This window comes from Carlito syrichta, unplaced genomic scaffold (assembly GCF_000164805.1).
Source record: "Carlito syrichta isolate Samal-C Ts95f unplaced genomic scaffold, Tarsius_syrichta-2.0.1 Scaffold312030, whole genome shotgun sequence".
NCBI lineage: Eukaryota > Metazoa > Chordata > Mammalia > Primates > Tarsiidae > Carlito > Carlito syrichta.
The window spans coordinates 371,014-387,723 of record NW_007256126.1 but is presented as its reverse complement, the minus strand read 5'-3'; the positions used below and the strand labels follow the sequence as shown (position 1 = coordinate 387,723).

The 16,710-nt window shown below is 42.1% G+C and overlaps 1 protein-coding gene across 1 annotated transcript in view; it reads right to left on the bottom strand.

Annotated features, from left to right (window-relative positions):
- MGAT5 (mannosyl (alpha-1,6-)-glycoprotein beta-1,6-N-acetyl-glucosaminyltransferase) overlaps positions 1-16,710 on the bottom strand; it is a 217,426-nt gene that overhangs the window by 184,565 nt on the left and 16,151 nt on the right. Inside the window, exon 2 of the mRNA XM_008069436.1 lies at positions 14,820-14,984. Within this exon, the coding sequence (XP_008067627.1) occupies positions 14,820-14,984 (165 nt within the window). The remainder of the gene's footprint in view (positions 1-14,819; positions 14,985-16,710) is intronic.

Sequence of the window (16,710 nt, the reverse complement as noted above, 5' to 3'; positions counted from 1 at the left end):
CACAGCCGGGCGTGGTAGCGCATGCCTGTAATTCCGGCTACTTGGAAGGCTGAGGCAGAAGGATCGCCAGAGCCCCAGCAGGTCGAGGCTGCGGTGGCCTGGAGCGGTCACTGCACTCCAGTCTGGGCGACAGAGTGAGACTCCAACTCAAAAAAAAAAAAAGCAAATCAAAGGGCAATCAATGTACAGTGGCAAAAAGAAGACCAAATATACAGAAAGGGTGCCAAAAATATGTATACACATTTTAAGAAAGGAAAAAAATAAAATTGTAGATGAGTACAAGTCACGTTTGACTTCTGCAATTACAAGAGGTGCTCAAAGCGGTTACCATCAGCATCCAGACACTTCTGATTAAAGTGAACTAAAAGTAACTCATAGATAACATCTCTTAAAATGTGTATATATTTTTTGGCATCCCCGGTATACATATAATATATAAAATCACAAAATTAACTATGTTTGGCAACTGAAACATTTATAATACCCAAACCATCAAAAAGGTTTGGACTTTTATCTCCATTCTTAAGCATTAAGCCATTCTTTATTTATTTATTTTTTTTTGAGTCAGAGTCTCACTCTGTTGCCCAGGCTGGAGTGCAGTGGCACGCTCACAGTTACCACAGCCACGACCTGCTGGACTCAGGTGATTCTTCCTCCTCAGCCTTCCAAGTAGCTGGAACAACAGGCACACGCCACCACACCCAGCTAATTTTTTTATCTATTGTGGAGATGAGGTCTCACCAAGTTGTGCTGGCTGTTCTTGAAACCATGGGTTCAGGCAATCCTCTCACCTAGGCCTCCCAAAGTGCTGGGATTATAGGCATGAGCTACCGTGCCCAGCCTGCCATTCTTATTTTTTAAAATGCCCCATGTGTGACCTTCTGATATGATCTTCAATAAAGTGCAATTGTCCCAGCTATGGGCAGCATCTTTGAATGTAAACATCAGAGATGCACCAACTGGGATGATCTGAATCCTAGCTCAGACTCCTACCATCTTGGGTAGATCATGCATCATCTCCTACCGATATTCTATTAAATTGAGAGAACTGTTTTGCAGGTATACTCTGAGGAAAGAACTAGTAAAGTATTTTAAAGTGATTATTTGTGCCTGGAACACAGTGATTTCCCAACCCACAGTGGCAATTTTTGTTCTATTTTATGAACACCCCACAAATGTAACATGTTTAGCATATGGGTTGCAGGCAGGCTGCATACTGCACTCCAGAGAGCACAATTCATTTAGACCAGGAGTCAGCAAACTTTTTCTGTAAAGTGCCAGAGAGTAAATATTTTCAGATTTGTGGACCATACAGTCTCCTTCAGAACTACTGGATTCTGCACAAAATCAACCACAGACAATAAGTAAACAAACAGAATGACTTATACCCATATAACTTTATTTATAAATTCAGGTAGTGGGCCAGATTTGTCCCATGGCCCATAATTTGCTGATCCCGACATAGGCTACGTGACTGCAGACAACTGAAGTTACACAATATGACAGCTATGTCCCATCAGTAGAATTGTTCAGATAAGGCTGGAGAAACATCCATCAAGGGTTTGGAAAGCTCCAGTCCTTCCATTTGGGGGAAACTTTAGCACATCTCAGTGTTTTCCACTTCTAAAAGCTCATGAATCTTTGGCTATGAAAGAAGAAACAAAGACTGGACTATTTGCCAAAGATCTTACCATAAGTTCTGACAGCAGTGGGCCTAGATCACAGGCACCCTGAGTCCTGGCCTTACATTTCTTCAATGGGGCTCACAGTTCCTAGTCAAAAATTCTTCAGCCTGTGGCCAGTTTACCCTCTAACTGCCAACCAGTCACACATTTCTCAGAGACCCTACTATAGTAATTAATGTACCCCTGCATCACAGAGAATTCAGTGGCAGAGGGGACCTGTGTAATTCTCCCCTGTTAAGAACAGAGTGGACAGAGACTGGAAGTTATCTACAGAAGGGATTCTTACGGGGTTCTGGGAAGTGGGGCCAGACCTAAACCCCATGACTACATGTATTTAAGAATTTAGCATGGGTCAACAAGGAAGTAGAGCTGATGACTGAAGCAGTGAGAACACCTTGATCTTAGGCCAAGATATGCCATGATGACGTGCCCAAAACCCCGCTCTCAAGAGGTGTTAAGCTAAATTCAAGAATCTAGTTTAGGTTAAGCCTCAACAATACCATGAAGGAGCCGGGCCCGGTGGCTCAGCCTGTAATCCCAGCACTTTGGGAGGCCGAGGCGAGTAGATTGCCTGAGTCTGCTGGTTCGAGACCAGCCCGGGGAACTTGGCGAGACCATGTCTCTACAATAAATCAAAAATTAGCCGAGCATGGTGGCGCGTGCCTGTAGTTCTGGCTACTTGGAAGGCTGAGGCGGAAGGATCGCTGGAGCCCAGTCAGTTGACACTGGGATGGTTGAGAGCATGCCACTGCGCTCCAGCTTGGGCGATGGAGTGAGACTCCAACTCAAAAAAAAAAAACCCCATGAAGACCAGGAACAACTTCATGGTGGTTTCTGGAGCCTCAAGGTCACACATCAACATCCCAAAACTGAAAATAGTTTCTGTAGAAAAACAAACCCTGTATTCCTCAACTATGGCTTTATACCTGAAGAGAGTCAGGCACCTATAGACAAAAAGTTGACCTCCACAAACGTTATAACCCCTGACTGAGTAAAAGCCCAAATCCCACTCAAAATGCAGGATCCTTCTGTTAAAGCCTTCATTTTATTTAGCTCATTCTTTGACAAATGAACAAAACCTGATCCTACTTTGGTGTTTCTAATAAAATTTCTGGAGCTCCTTAGCTTTGGTTTAAAACCTATGGAACAAAAGGCACATACAGAGCTTTCTAAAACCATTTACCAAAACCACATTTTGATAATGATAATAACAGCAAATATCCACTGAGCACGTGTCAGCCCTTCATATGTACTTTCTCGTTTAATCCTCCCAGTGCCCCTGTGAGCTAGTTTCTGTTGTACAGAGAGAGAACTGAGACTTGCTCTCTCCAAGTGACATGGCCAAAGTTATACCGCTGTGGAATCAGATTGCAACTCAGGCAGCCTGCGTATAGAGTCTGCACTCAAGGCTGCTGCAGATACTGCGTTAACACATCCAGACCTTTTCATGGTTCCAATATTGCTCTCTCAAGCATCCAGTGTGAGCCTAGCAGAACAATAAATGAAGGATGATATAATTTGGTAGTAAATGGTCTCTTTTTTGTTTGTTTCGGTTTTAATAAGCCACATTCTGTGCTAGGATTAAAAGGGTGCAACAGTGTCTCTTAAACACACCCAGGAAGAACATGCCTTGAGGCTGTTGTACAGATGGATCTCTCTGGCTGGAGAGCCCTGGGCCTCTCTCCCTCCCTCACAGTCTCTTCTTCAGGGAAACTTTCCTTGACAAACCCCCAGTCTGACACAGCATCCCTTTCCCTTGCTATCACCTCACCCTGCTTTATTGTTCACCACAATGTTCATCACTACCGGACCTGGTATATGGTTACATGTTTGTCTACTATCCACCTTCACTGCTGGAATGTATCCCCAGAAAGAGATTTGGTTTTGCTTATCAGTGTCTGTCCCCAGTGCCTAGACAGGGCCAGGTAAAGAAAAGGCATGCATAGTATTGGTTAGGAATGAACCCATACCTCATCAACAAAGGTACCTGCATAATGAACATTTGTATACCTAACCCTGAATTGTAACCCACATTTTTCTTTAAAATAAAAGAAAAAATTTTTTATAAAAGGAATGGGCCGGGCTCGGTGGCTCAGCCTGTAATCCTGCGCTTTGGGAGGCCGAGGTGAGTGGATTGCCTGAGCTTGTGGGTTCGAGACCCGCCTGGGCAACTTGGCGAGACCTCATCACTACAATAAAAATTAAAAAAAAAATTAGCCGGGCATGGTAGCGTGCACCTGTAGTTCTGGCTACTTGGAAGGCTGAGGCGGAAGGATCACCAGAGCCCAGCAGGTCGAGGCTGCGGTGGCCAGGAGCGACCACTGCACTCCAGTCTGGGCGACAGAGTGAGACTCCAACTCAAAAAAAAAAAAAATAAATATATATATATTTATATAAAGGAATGAACCACATCAACCTCTGGGTGGCAGAGTAACAGTTACTACATATTTTCATCTTTCTGCTTAGCTGTAATTTTCAAATTTTCAACAGTAAAACTGCATCCCTCTTTATAAAACACAGAAGCGCTGTTTTTCATGTCTTTCCCTTTGAAAACACGACCCTATTATTCACTTATGCACATAAACTCAGAAGTAGAGATGGATGGCTGCTTTGGTCACTGGTAGCCTGGAGGCATGACCACCACTGCTAAATTAATATCTAGGTATCTGGGATGACAGCCCAGCACACCCAGGCTGAGCCTGGCACATGCTCACCACAGGCTTTCCTGGCCAGCTCAGTTGCTACTAATGGTCCTCTGCCCTCTGTCCTTCCCACGTGTGGCATAGCCACGGGCCAAATGCCACCTTCTTAATCCTCTCAGTGTTGCATTCCTGGACAGTACAGGGAAGACAGTTCATCTTCATCACCATATCACTAGTGTCGGGCAGAGGCCAGAAATGTCAGGGAAAATTGAGCACTAAACCATGTCCAGGAGATACTCATCTATCTGTCCATGGTTAGGATTCAAAGAACCACTGACATGAAACCAGTGGAACTTCCACCCAAGTGGTTCGCTGTGTTTCAATGTCAGATACCATCAGACACAGCTTTTACTAATCTTCTCTTTGCCCTGATGCAACTGTACCCTGAAATGAAGTCTTAATATTTACTTTGTTCTTCTACAAATCTTTCTATTACTTGTACTGCTCGCATTAACCATACTTAATGAAAGCAATTATCAAGAAGGTTCTATTAGCATAGAGTTTAGACAGGTTAATGACTGTCTTCCCCTGGGAGCTCAGTGTTCCTGCACAGGAATTCCCCTCTGTTTTGGAGTGAGAAGGTACCGTGTCAGGGACAGGCCCAATATCTGGGTCTGCTTGAGTTTGCTGTAGTACACGCCACAGGGGTCATATGACCCCTGCCATGTGATAAGAAATTTCTTCTGTGCCAGCAGTTCCCGTAGGTCATTCCTATCCCTACCCCCAGACGGCCAAAGAATTTGAAGGTCATGCTCAAGGCAGAAAGTTTGGGCAAAGCCAGCAGGTTCTCTTGGAAGGATGAAAGTAGCTCTAGGCTGAGGGTCAAAAAGGTATCGTGGGCTGAGTCAATACTCTCAGTCCTTTTCTTCCACTAGATAATAAATACTGCATTCTCAACAGGAGCCCTACTTTCCTGCCCGGCTGCATTTTTTTCTGCCTGACACAGGCCTGGCATCATGCAGCCAGTGTAGGTTGGATAAAACATACATCAGCATTTGCCACATCATGTTTGTGACCACCCCTTTCTAACAGGATATTAATCACAGAGGGCAGCATGAGTAGGTCAAATGAATAACATGTTGAACCGGGAACTGATCAAGTATCAGCTCATCGCATTCTCACCACGAGGAGAATGTTGATGTCACACTGTTACACAGAACATATAGCAGTATGCGCTGTTGATGCTCAGCAATGATAAGTAAAATCCCAACTACAAGTACTTAAGGGGAGCCAGAGATTTGCTCAAATATGTCTGATGCCAAAGACCAGGTCTAGGCTGTAACTGACAAGCAGCTTCCAGAAAGCTTCATAAGGTCCTGCTTTCTCTATAGAATACAGCACCGGGACTGGGTGGTTTATATACCCACCAAACAATGACCATCTGCAACACATCTGGCCCAGGGCTCAGAACCAGAGTTAGATTCTTAAGAAATACATGAACCAATAGCCAAAATTTACTGTGCTCTTATATTGTGCCTGGTGCCTCGAGTGTTTCCATGTGTTCATTCATAGCCCTAACAATATCACATGGCACAGGTTCTTGTCCCCATTTTATAAATGAAGAAACTGACTGGATTAATTTCAGGTCACAGGTCTAGGAGGTAGCCGAGCTGGGATTTGAACCCAGGAAGTTAGAGTCTATAGTCTATGAACCACAATCCTACAGCTGCCGTTTAATCAACTCCCTCAATGAAGGAAAGCATTAGCAAAGCCATTCACTGGGTACACACTTGACTCTGGTTCAAGAGACCATCACCAGCTACACCAAGGTAAAGAGAAAGTTTCCACGCAAAGGCTGACACGAAAAGCTCACCAATATGAAACATCAAGACAGCTTAGAAACAGCTAATAGCACAGTTGTCCTGCACTGACAAGGCAAATCAACATGCAGTTTAAAACCCTCCGTCAATCCCAGACATGCAGTTCTCAGCTGGCTCTGTCCATACAACGGGCCCTCCGCTTGACATAAGTGGATGCAGGGTCTGCAGTCCTGCACATGAGAATTACTGAATGTTTAAGGGTAAAAGAGGGACAGAGAAAGGAGACTGTCATGAAGCCTATTTTTGCTGTTCTAAACTGTGGAACAACCACATACCTAATTGGATCCCTCTTTTCCTAATTTCTAAACCCAGCAAAGATTTTCAGACCACTTCACCCCACATGCATTCTCTCTTCTTTTTCTGGGATATAAGTGAGAAAGGAAAAACAAAAACTAGCAACTGATTTTTATTTAGGCCGCCTAATTTTAGAAGCTGTGGATATGCAAAGCCAAAAGCACAGCTTACAGGAAAATCTCTCAAAACCTCACAAATCTCCAAACCTAAAAAAACCTTTTCAAAAACATGGAGACAGATACCTCTCTCCCCGGTCCCACCAAATCAGCTTTATTCTAAAATCGTTTCTGAATGTTTAAATCTCAGGCTCTAAAATGAGTCTGTTGAAATGCGTGTCAATGAAAACAGGTAAGGGATGAAACGGCAAAGACAAGGGAATATCTGAGAAAGCATATGCTATGTTGTAGCTGTGGAACGTCTATTGACTCAATACCATATGTAAGCTGATATCACAACTGTATACACATACCTCATTAAGCCAAATTAGAGCACGTGGGATCTGTTGCCTTCTGATTAAAACAAACAAGTCTAATTTCAATGTGTCCTGCCTCCAATATGAAGAACAACCCTGAGCAGAGGCATTTTCACAAACAGTGAAGCCTGCACAAGTTTCCCAGGCCAGGCCTGCAGTGCATGTTACTGAAGGTTGCTTTACTTCCTGCTGTTTTCCCATCAAGTAGCTGGGGAGGAACAGCCTTCCCTATAGGGATACACACTAAGAGTTTTTTAAATGAAAAAGCCATGTATTCCTGAAAGGGTCAGTAATTATCCCAAAGGCATTAGGATTGCTAGGTCCCTGCTTCTCTTTTGCAAGAACTATTCATTCAGAGCAAACACTAATGTTCAGTGGCGGTGGCTTGAATTTTTTAAAAATCCTACTTACATTTTTATAATTAATCACCAAGAAATCACAAAAGAAATTTACTATGGAATTTCAATTTTCAGAAAGTGAAGAGAAGCAAAAGCATTTTCCCTTTTAACAACACAGCAGTCAACTTTCCAGGTGCCTTCAGGAATTCCAAAAGGATTCAGGGACCTGCCAAAGCACACAAGTGGCAGAAATCATGATCTGGATGTAAAGGCATGGCTGTCATCATCACCACAAAGCCTCCAAGACACAGTAGCTGACTGGGAGTATATTGAGGGAGGAGGAGGATGCACTCAGCTGGACACTTATTGACAAAACCTGTTATCTGCCAGGCTCCCAGCTAGGCATTGGATTTAAAAGAAAAATGTAGACTACTGTCCATGGCTTTGAGGAGCTTAGCAACTAGCTGTGGATACAAGCAAAGAGTGGAAAAGTCCAAGAACACACACAGCAATCTGGGGTGGAAGGGAGTCAAGCAAGTCTTCTTAGGAAGACAGAGCTTCAGGTGAGTCTTGAAAAAGACAGTAAGTAGGAGTTAACCAGAACAATGGAAGGGCATGCCAGACTGTGGACAAAAACATTTAAGTGTGTAATGACATGAGGAAACAGGATACCATGGGCTGGACTCATTCTGAGCAGGACTGAGGCACACTTGGCCACAGCAGTACTTAAAATGGTGGCAGAAAAGTTAGTTATCCAGAAGCTTTGCCCTCTGAACCCTAAAGGAGAGAAAACATTGAGTTGGGCTTAAGATGGCTCTGGAAAACCAAATCATGACATGACAAGGGTCTCTAGTAGCCATATGTAGTCTTTTTGCTTGCTTGGAATCTCTTTAGGGACCCAGGGGTTCCAGACCACAACTCTTGGTGACCCATGTGACCAAGGCCTCACCAATCAGGAAGCAACATGTCACTGAGCCCAGTGATTGGATTATGAATAGGGACAGAGCCCATGTCAAGCCAATCAGAGCCCTCCTCAAGAGTGTTGCCAAATCTGGGAAACTCAGTTTTTGGGGACCAAAAACTAAAACTTAGAGCTTCCTTGGGACTATCTGTGCCCCCAGTCTATAAAGAAGGCTTGAAAATGAAGCCAAAGTAGAAGACTGTACAGCTGAAGTTCCTGAAGACAGTTCCTATGCCAGAATAAGTGTTTTGCCTCTTGCAACCAAGAGATTACTGAGGAATACATGGATTACCTGATAAGCCTCTAAGCAATGATAATAAAGGGACAAAGGAAACAAATGGCTTGTGGCAAAGTACTTTATACCCTCTAAATCCACCTTAACACCTGACTACTGTCTTCACAAAACCTTGTCTCTTGACTCAATAATGAGTCACCCAGTCATCCTTCAAGCTGCATCCTTGTGAATCATTACAGCTTCTTCCTTGCCCTTTCTCACAGCCCACCAGTGTCCCCATCACGCAAGCTTTACCCTGACGTGGTTCTTATATTCTCCCCTTTTCCGTGGGCCTCATGCACATGTCCTAGCTCCAAGGCATTCTCCTCCCTGGGTCAACTCAGCTCTCTCTCGCCTGGCTTCTGATCGGACCTCTGCACATGCATCTCATTCTACATGGCCATTAATTATTCCCTGAAAACACAGACCTCATCTATTCATCCTTCTACTTTAAACCTCTCATCAGTTGCCACTGCTGAGGGAACAAATAGAAACTCCTTCATTTAACACTGAAAACTTTCACAAATCCCCAACTTCCCTCTCTCGTCTTACCTCCTCCAATACTGTTCCAACCATGCTGTGTAGGGTATTTTATGCTATTAAGTAGATCTTTGGGGACCTGTCTTGTTTTCCTTAACTTATTTATCTTGATACTGATATATTCTGCTTAAAATTAAGAAAATAAAATTTATTCTAAAACATTCTGCAGTTAAAATCCACTCTCACAGACTACTTTACGCCATCATTTTTCTGAATTAGTGGCTCTTTCATGAAAAGAAATAATTACCTTCTATATAAGCAGGAATAAAACGCTCATTGCCAAAAATGAACTGGTTGTGGGCCAGGAAAGGAGTTTCTTAACATCAAGATCCCCAGATAGTCTTCTGGGAGTTTATAAATCCTCTTTCCTTGGAGGTCTCAAAGACCAGTTGCAAAGTTAAATTGGGTTGAGGGGTATGCAAACAGCTTCACTAGGAAGAGGGAAAGAGACTTTAGGTCTTAGCTGGCCTCAGAACACCTCAACATCTGTCTCAAGCATCTTTCTGAACTGACCATAGGTGGAAATACTTTCTGGCACCAGATTCTAACAATAAATACCTCATAGATCAGGGCTTCACAACCACAGAACAATTGACATTTGGAGCTGGATCGTTCTATCATGGGGATTGCCCTGTATATTGTAGGAAGTTTGGTGGCATCCTAGTCTCTGTTAGACATAAATAGCATCTCCCCATTTGTGGCAAGCAAAATGTTTCCAGACATTGCTAAATGTCCCCTGAGGGGCAAAATTGTGTTCAGTTAAGAATCGCTACTATAGATACACAGCCTTGATGGTCAGCATCACTTCTGAACTATAGTTTTATTCTTTTTTTAATAATAAAGATCAAAACACCCTTGACCACACAAAGTGAAAACCACAACAATGACAAGCATTTTCTGCAAAGATACGAAAGAATAGCTTCTGACAAGTATCCAAATATTTATTGCTACCCTCAGCAAAGAACAAAGGAGAAAGTGACAGGTAGATAGAGCACATTTGTTTCTGGCTCAAATTAATAGGAAAGTACCCTGCAATCTCATCTCTCTCCTGTCTCTTGGGAGCATCTGGGGTCCCACTGACTGGCAAGCATCAGACCCTGGGGAAGCTACCTGCTGAGCCATTGCCTGGGCTGAGAGCTGGGACACGTCAGGTGCTAATTCAACACAACTGATAACATGAGTACACGAACAAGGAAACAGCATGGATACAACTTAATTTCAAGGTCCATTAGCAGCACAAAGCGGGGGAAATTGCACTTCCAAATGGAAGCCCTGGAACTCAGTGGGGACATTTTTCATTTTCACCATTCAAATGGTAAGAATAATAATAATGGTTGTTGTTTTTAAGAACAGCATCCAAGTTCAAATACACTACACACTTCAATCCCAAATACTGAAATGTGTTCCATGGTACAACCAACCTTGGAAGAATGCAGGGTTGTCTAAAGTTCACTTGGGACTAAATACCAGAAAACAGTCACGTAAGTTGTACCTGTCCCTTTTATTTTGAAATTGTGCTTTCCAATTGACCTTTCAATTGTAAGTGGTCACAATACAAAGTGGATGCTATCATCACATTTTTGTTATCAGGGATCAATCAATGATAGCCGGTTATTCAGTTGATGTTGAATGACAACTGGTTATTGAGAGTACAAATAAATGCACACACATACACCTGTTGAGAGCTACATAGTAGCACTGTCTTCTAAAATATCACAATCTAAAATTGTAACTATAACATCCCATGAAGGCCGATAGCACAGAATGTTCCATGTGAATCTCAGTCATAACCAACAAAAAATGCAGTCCCACTTCTTAGGTAGTGTCTGCTGAGGTCTGAGAAAGGGACAAGTCCCACTTTCAAGCAAATCCCTATAAATATAAATGAAAAATATGAACTATAAGGGAAACTCCTTCTGGTGGTAAAATCAAATGCTGCCCCCTCTAGTAGAATCCAATCCAATGTGGGTAGGATTTATGGTGTGCCTTTAACAGGTAAGGCTTTGACCAAAACACTGGACAGAACGAAGATAAATCAGACACTATCTCAGTCCTCAGAGGGTAAGCACTTTCATTATCAGGTATCTATACTTTTTACCTTCCTCCATATCATATACATGGCAAAGAACTATAAGCCCAATTCCATTCACTCCGCTACCTCACTTATGATTACAAAACTAGAGAAAAGCAGACTGGATCTTTTCAAAAATCAAAGCACATTCTAAAAGGAGAGAATTTTGACAAGGGAGCATTCAAGCCCTTTCAGGGAGTAAATCTGGAAAAATTAATTTGCTGTGTGATTGGTGGAAGGGTAGGGATTTTTAAAACTCTGCGTTTTCATTTCTTTGATTTCCCCTTCCACTTCAACAAGATAAACAGAACTCAAAAATGCAGTTCAATCTGATTTCTTGATTTTAATAAAGTTCATTTCCACCTAAATTCCTCTGCGGGCACATTCACTTTCACATTTAAAAAAAGCCCCACGGTGATAAATTTGTAAAGAAAAGCCATTTTTAGATAACAGCCACACAGAATATAGCTAAACAGAGAAAGGGGATACGGACACATGGACACACACACACACAGCTATCCCTTTAAAGAAAATAAATTTAACGAACCCTTCTTCAACTGCCATGGTACCCAATTTAAGACAGTTTATAGCCAACCAAAAGATATATCAGCAAGCAATAAGACACAACAGTAAGCAATCAGAAACATCAGTGAGCAATAAGACACCAGAGTCAGCAGTAAAGACACACCAGGGAGAACATTTCTGAGCAATTACCACATGTCTCTGTGCAGGAAGGGAGAAAGAAAAACTTGACTCCACTAGGATTGGAACCCCATAAAACTGAATGCTCTCACAGCTCAGAAGCCATTCCTGAACTGACAAGAGGAGTCTGATGACCATCAGCATGGCCATGGATCAGGAGGGAGGACAGAAAAGGCAGGAAGGGCTGCTCACAAAGGAGAACTGTCCACTTATGTCCTCATCCTTCTTTGTGGCACTCTACAGACATGACATAGTTGTGTGTGTGTGTGTGTGTGTGTGTGTGTGTGTGTGTGTGTGTGTCTGTGTGAATTGATTGACAAGATAAAAAGGACCCTCCTACTTCTGGAGGAAATGAAGGAGAATGCCCAGCACATCTATATCTATTTTGGCCAACACAGTGTTTATGAAAGGGATGCCTCTGCATGCTCACATACACACAGCCACCCCGCCTCCCACCTCCCTCCCACACACACAGCGACTAGCTTTTAGAAAGGTCAGCCAAAGGAGCAGACACTGAGAGATAGAGAACTTCCTTATCAGACAGATTATTAAATACACCAGGAAATTATCAGGTTTATTCTCTAGGAACTTTTATGAAAATGGTAGTACCTTCTTGCAGACTCATCCCTTTACCACAATTTATACGTGGTAGCAGGAGAGATGGAGCAAATACTCAGAATCTCTTCTCTACATGATACTAAGAGGTCTTAAACTGAGCAGAAGGGAGCTTCAGTACAAAGGGTTCCCCTCTCCCATGTACTTAAATGCAATAAAACTTGTGAAAACACTTCTCAGAAACGCTAGGAAGATTAAGTAAAATCAAGTATCTTGGAGGGTCAGGAAGAGTTTTACTGGAGGGTTGCTAGGTATCAGCTTCCTTTCCTTCCCTCCCAGTTTCTTCTGGGTCACAATCCATTTCTAGTCTATCTCCATATGACCCCTATTGCCTCAATCTTAGTCACCTTCAGAGTTGACCTTCTTGCAGGAAGCCTACTACAGTCATGTACACCTCATGATGACCACAGTTTGTGTTAGTTTTTGAATATATATTATTTTCCTAATTGACCAATAAAAATCAGAAAGGTATGGACTGTATCCCACACATATCTGAAAGATGAAAAAGCATGAGAATGAGGTTAACTATTAAAAGCATAATTCTAAATTTGTTCCCATTTCCCAAAAAGTAAAAAACAAAACAACACTCTGGTGTTTTAAATAGTATTAAAAACAGAGCATCACTAGCACATTTAGAGAAGTCCCACTCAGAGCCAATGACATAGAGAATGTGCTCAAGAGATACTTGTTAACTGGTAAATTAGCTCAATACACAGGACCAGTTTCATTTTTTCACATTTAATTTGAAAGAAGTAGCCACCAAGTCCTTCCCATTTCATTCTCAGAGGTCAACCCACGGCTCTGTGTCCTGTGACCTAAAACCCAGGCAGGAAAGTTTTTCTATGTGAGCCTGGCAACAAACAGGACAGGCAGAGGCAGCATGATCCTGGATCAGGGAAGAGAAGGACAGCAGACATGTTTACAGGAGTCCTTAAGCCACAGGACAGGGGAAAGCAAACTTAAAGGCAGAATTCCCCATCCTATCTCCTGAAATATGATGCAGAACAGGATGAAACCAGGCAGGACCTGGTTTTCTACTGTGTACAGGGGTGGAGGTGGAGACCAGAGAGGCAAGCCTTCAATTTATTAATAAGCAGCTCAACACAGTGGGAGGTTTTCTTGTCTAATTACAAAAGCTGTTGGAAGCTGCAAGGAAGACAGAATTTATGGCCTAGATGACACTGCCTCTGTGTTGTAATTAAAAGTTATTTTTAATACCTTTGTTTGGATGGATACTTTGGATTATTAGAAATATATTTTGCAATTTAAAACTTGCTAAAGGGCAAAGAACATAACAAAAAGGTAATACAACCAGCTTGCATAATGTGAAACAATTAAATGTTTTGACACTGGGAGGTGGGAGAGTAAAAGAATCTCACTCTCTTGCGTCTGAATTTTTATGAGAACGAGGGAGAGGAAAAGAAAGAAGCTTAAGTCTATGACACTAGATTTTTAGAAGTAGAACCTAGATTTCAAAATTAATTCAGTTACTTACTTTATCCATTACCCAGAGTTTGACTTCCACCCACCTGAAGTATAGACAGATTATGTACAACCATTCACTCAAAGCACCTAATCCTAATCTTTGGGCTCTTTGCTTTGTCCTGGGTGCCACAGAAGCAGTCCTGGCTCAAGCACAAAGACACGGGGGCTGAGCCCTGGACAGTGTGATGGTGGAGGGGAATCTGATGTGAGCAGTAGACACGACATGCGGTGTATACTGTGGGTTTTGTTTTTAATGGATTTTCCTTCTCTTATCAAAGATTCAAGTTTCAAGAGAGGAACAGATATAATGTATCCCAATGGGAATTGCACGGTGATGTCCATGAGTGGCCTCCAAAAGTTGGCCAGGATTAGGCAGGGGTCATTTATCTCCTGAATGTCATTTTCAGAATTTCTACTTCTCCATATAAACTGAGAAGGCATTTTCTGCAGTGATGGCTCTTTTCTAACAACAGGGAAGAAAGACTCTATTACATGTAACAGACTTAAAATTGTCTGATGGAGGGAGAGGAAGGAACTGTAAAGGCATAAGCTTGTCAGAGAAGTGATATATTGCATTTAATCCTTACTATGAATCTTCTCATTAGAAATGAATTCCAGGAGCTCATTATGAGCAAATGTGTCATAAAAACCACTAATATTACACAACATGTTGTGACTCTAAAGGTGTTTTTACATCTGTTGTTCAAAAATAAATTTAGACTTACCTTTACAATGGCCATACCAAGTTTATAGAATTTGTATTATACAGGTATCAGTAAGAATCACTGTGCTCCTTTATTCCTTTCCGATCCCAAAGCAGGGTTTGACTCCAGGTCAGGGCAGAGAACTGCCATTCTTACCTGCCACGTTAATTTTCTCAAGTGCAACCAAGCTGGGAACAGCTGTGGTGGAATTGGTCGAGTTTGTACCCGTGCCATTGACAACAAGATTGTCCACCTTCGACTCCAACTTGCCAATGCGCTGCAAAATGTTATCCAATAACACAGCAAGAGTTTTCTTCAGATCTGTAAAAGAAAATGCAGACAATTTTAAAATTCTTTGTCTTCTGCATATCTGTCTAGTTGTCTCACTGTCTTTAACATGGAGAATAAAACTTCTCAAGTGCTTCTGAAGTGGCACAAAAAAATCTATCTTAACAAACCACATCTTAGAGATGACAGGAGCCATCTTCAATTGGCCCAGACCCTAAACAAATCAGTCTGTTGCAGAATCTAAGTCTGACAATTATTATAAGACTATTTCAAGCTGCCAGTTGGACAAAGAAATCTCTTTGTTACATAGCATCCTACTATAGCACTGTACTAAATTCCTCCTCCTTACAGCACTATGGTTTCTGACACACAGCATGACATCCCAAAGGTGTAGCAAGGTCCCAAAGTCGTCTCAGGATCAAGTTCATTGTTATCCTTAGTGTTGTATACTCTAATATGTCCCAATTTTGTGTGAAAAGTGCTTATTTCTGTTGGTTACACATGACAGCACTATATAAAAGCTACAGCTCTGGATCTCAGGCCATGATGGATAACCTAGAGTTGACTATAATCAGATTTAGAAAAACACTTATAAAGACTAGAGTCATTCATTTGCTCACAGATATTTCTTAAATAACTACTATGTGTTAGGCATTGTACTCGATGTAGGGATAGTCTCTTATGCTTCTTACATTTAAAAGTTTATTCTCTTTCTTACACATCTAACTGTGTCAGAGAGTAGTGGGTTCCCTCTGGATAAATTACAGAAATGTTGTCTTTGTCCTACAGAGGCATTTACAAAGTTTGTTCACAATATATTCCACAGGAAAGTTTTTCCTCTCCTCTGGAAACAGAAGAATACACAGAAGAATACACAGACTTGGACAGTCAGAATGGATATGGGTAACAACATTGCCATCCATGGGAATGAAATCCCCACCTAAGAGGTGTCTAGAGAAAAGAGTACAGTATGGGCAGCAGAAAGAAGAAAAGCTCTTAGTGAAGACAAATGTGAAGTTGTCATCTTCCTTACTGCTGAAAACAGAGCAAACTCACTCCTGAGCAGACGTGGTAATCTGGCCAGGATATAGACACATACCTGTCAAGTCACCAGTCCAGCCCACTGCCAGGGAACCCCAGCACAGGTGCACTAGCCTGAACAACAGGTGAAGAGATTCATCTGAACAGAAACATAGCTATGAAATTAATGTGGAAGTTTATGTTCTCAGTGGTTTACAGACAACATCACTTGAGCTAACTAATACCATATCTTTATCTCGAAAATCTAGTTCTTGGCACAATCTCATTCCAACACTAAACATTAGACTTCCTCACAGTGTTAAGATTTGTGTTCATTCATTCATCTGCTAGGCTCATTTTTCACTCTTCTGTATCTCACCTGTACACTGTATTGTAATATTTTTAAATTTTCTGCACATTATGACATTTTGACATCTTAGAAAACCTTTCTGGTTGGAAAGAGAGGAATCCTCCAGGGGCAGCCAATGCTTAGAGATAACAAAAGGCTCAGTCTGGAGCATTTTTGATACACAAATTAACCAATCCAGAGCCATAACTCCACTAATTGGCCCATACAGGAGACCATGTTCTTCTGCCTTTATCAGCCCAGGGCCAGGTACCAGGAAACAAAGACCACTCTAAGAGCCCAGAGCCCACTGAAATTACTCAAAACATAGCCAATCCTAAACTGTTCAACCCCAATAAAGGCTTTGACCCAGACCTTCTCTGAGCTCCTGTC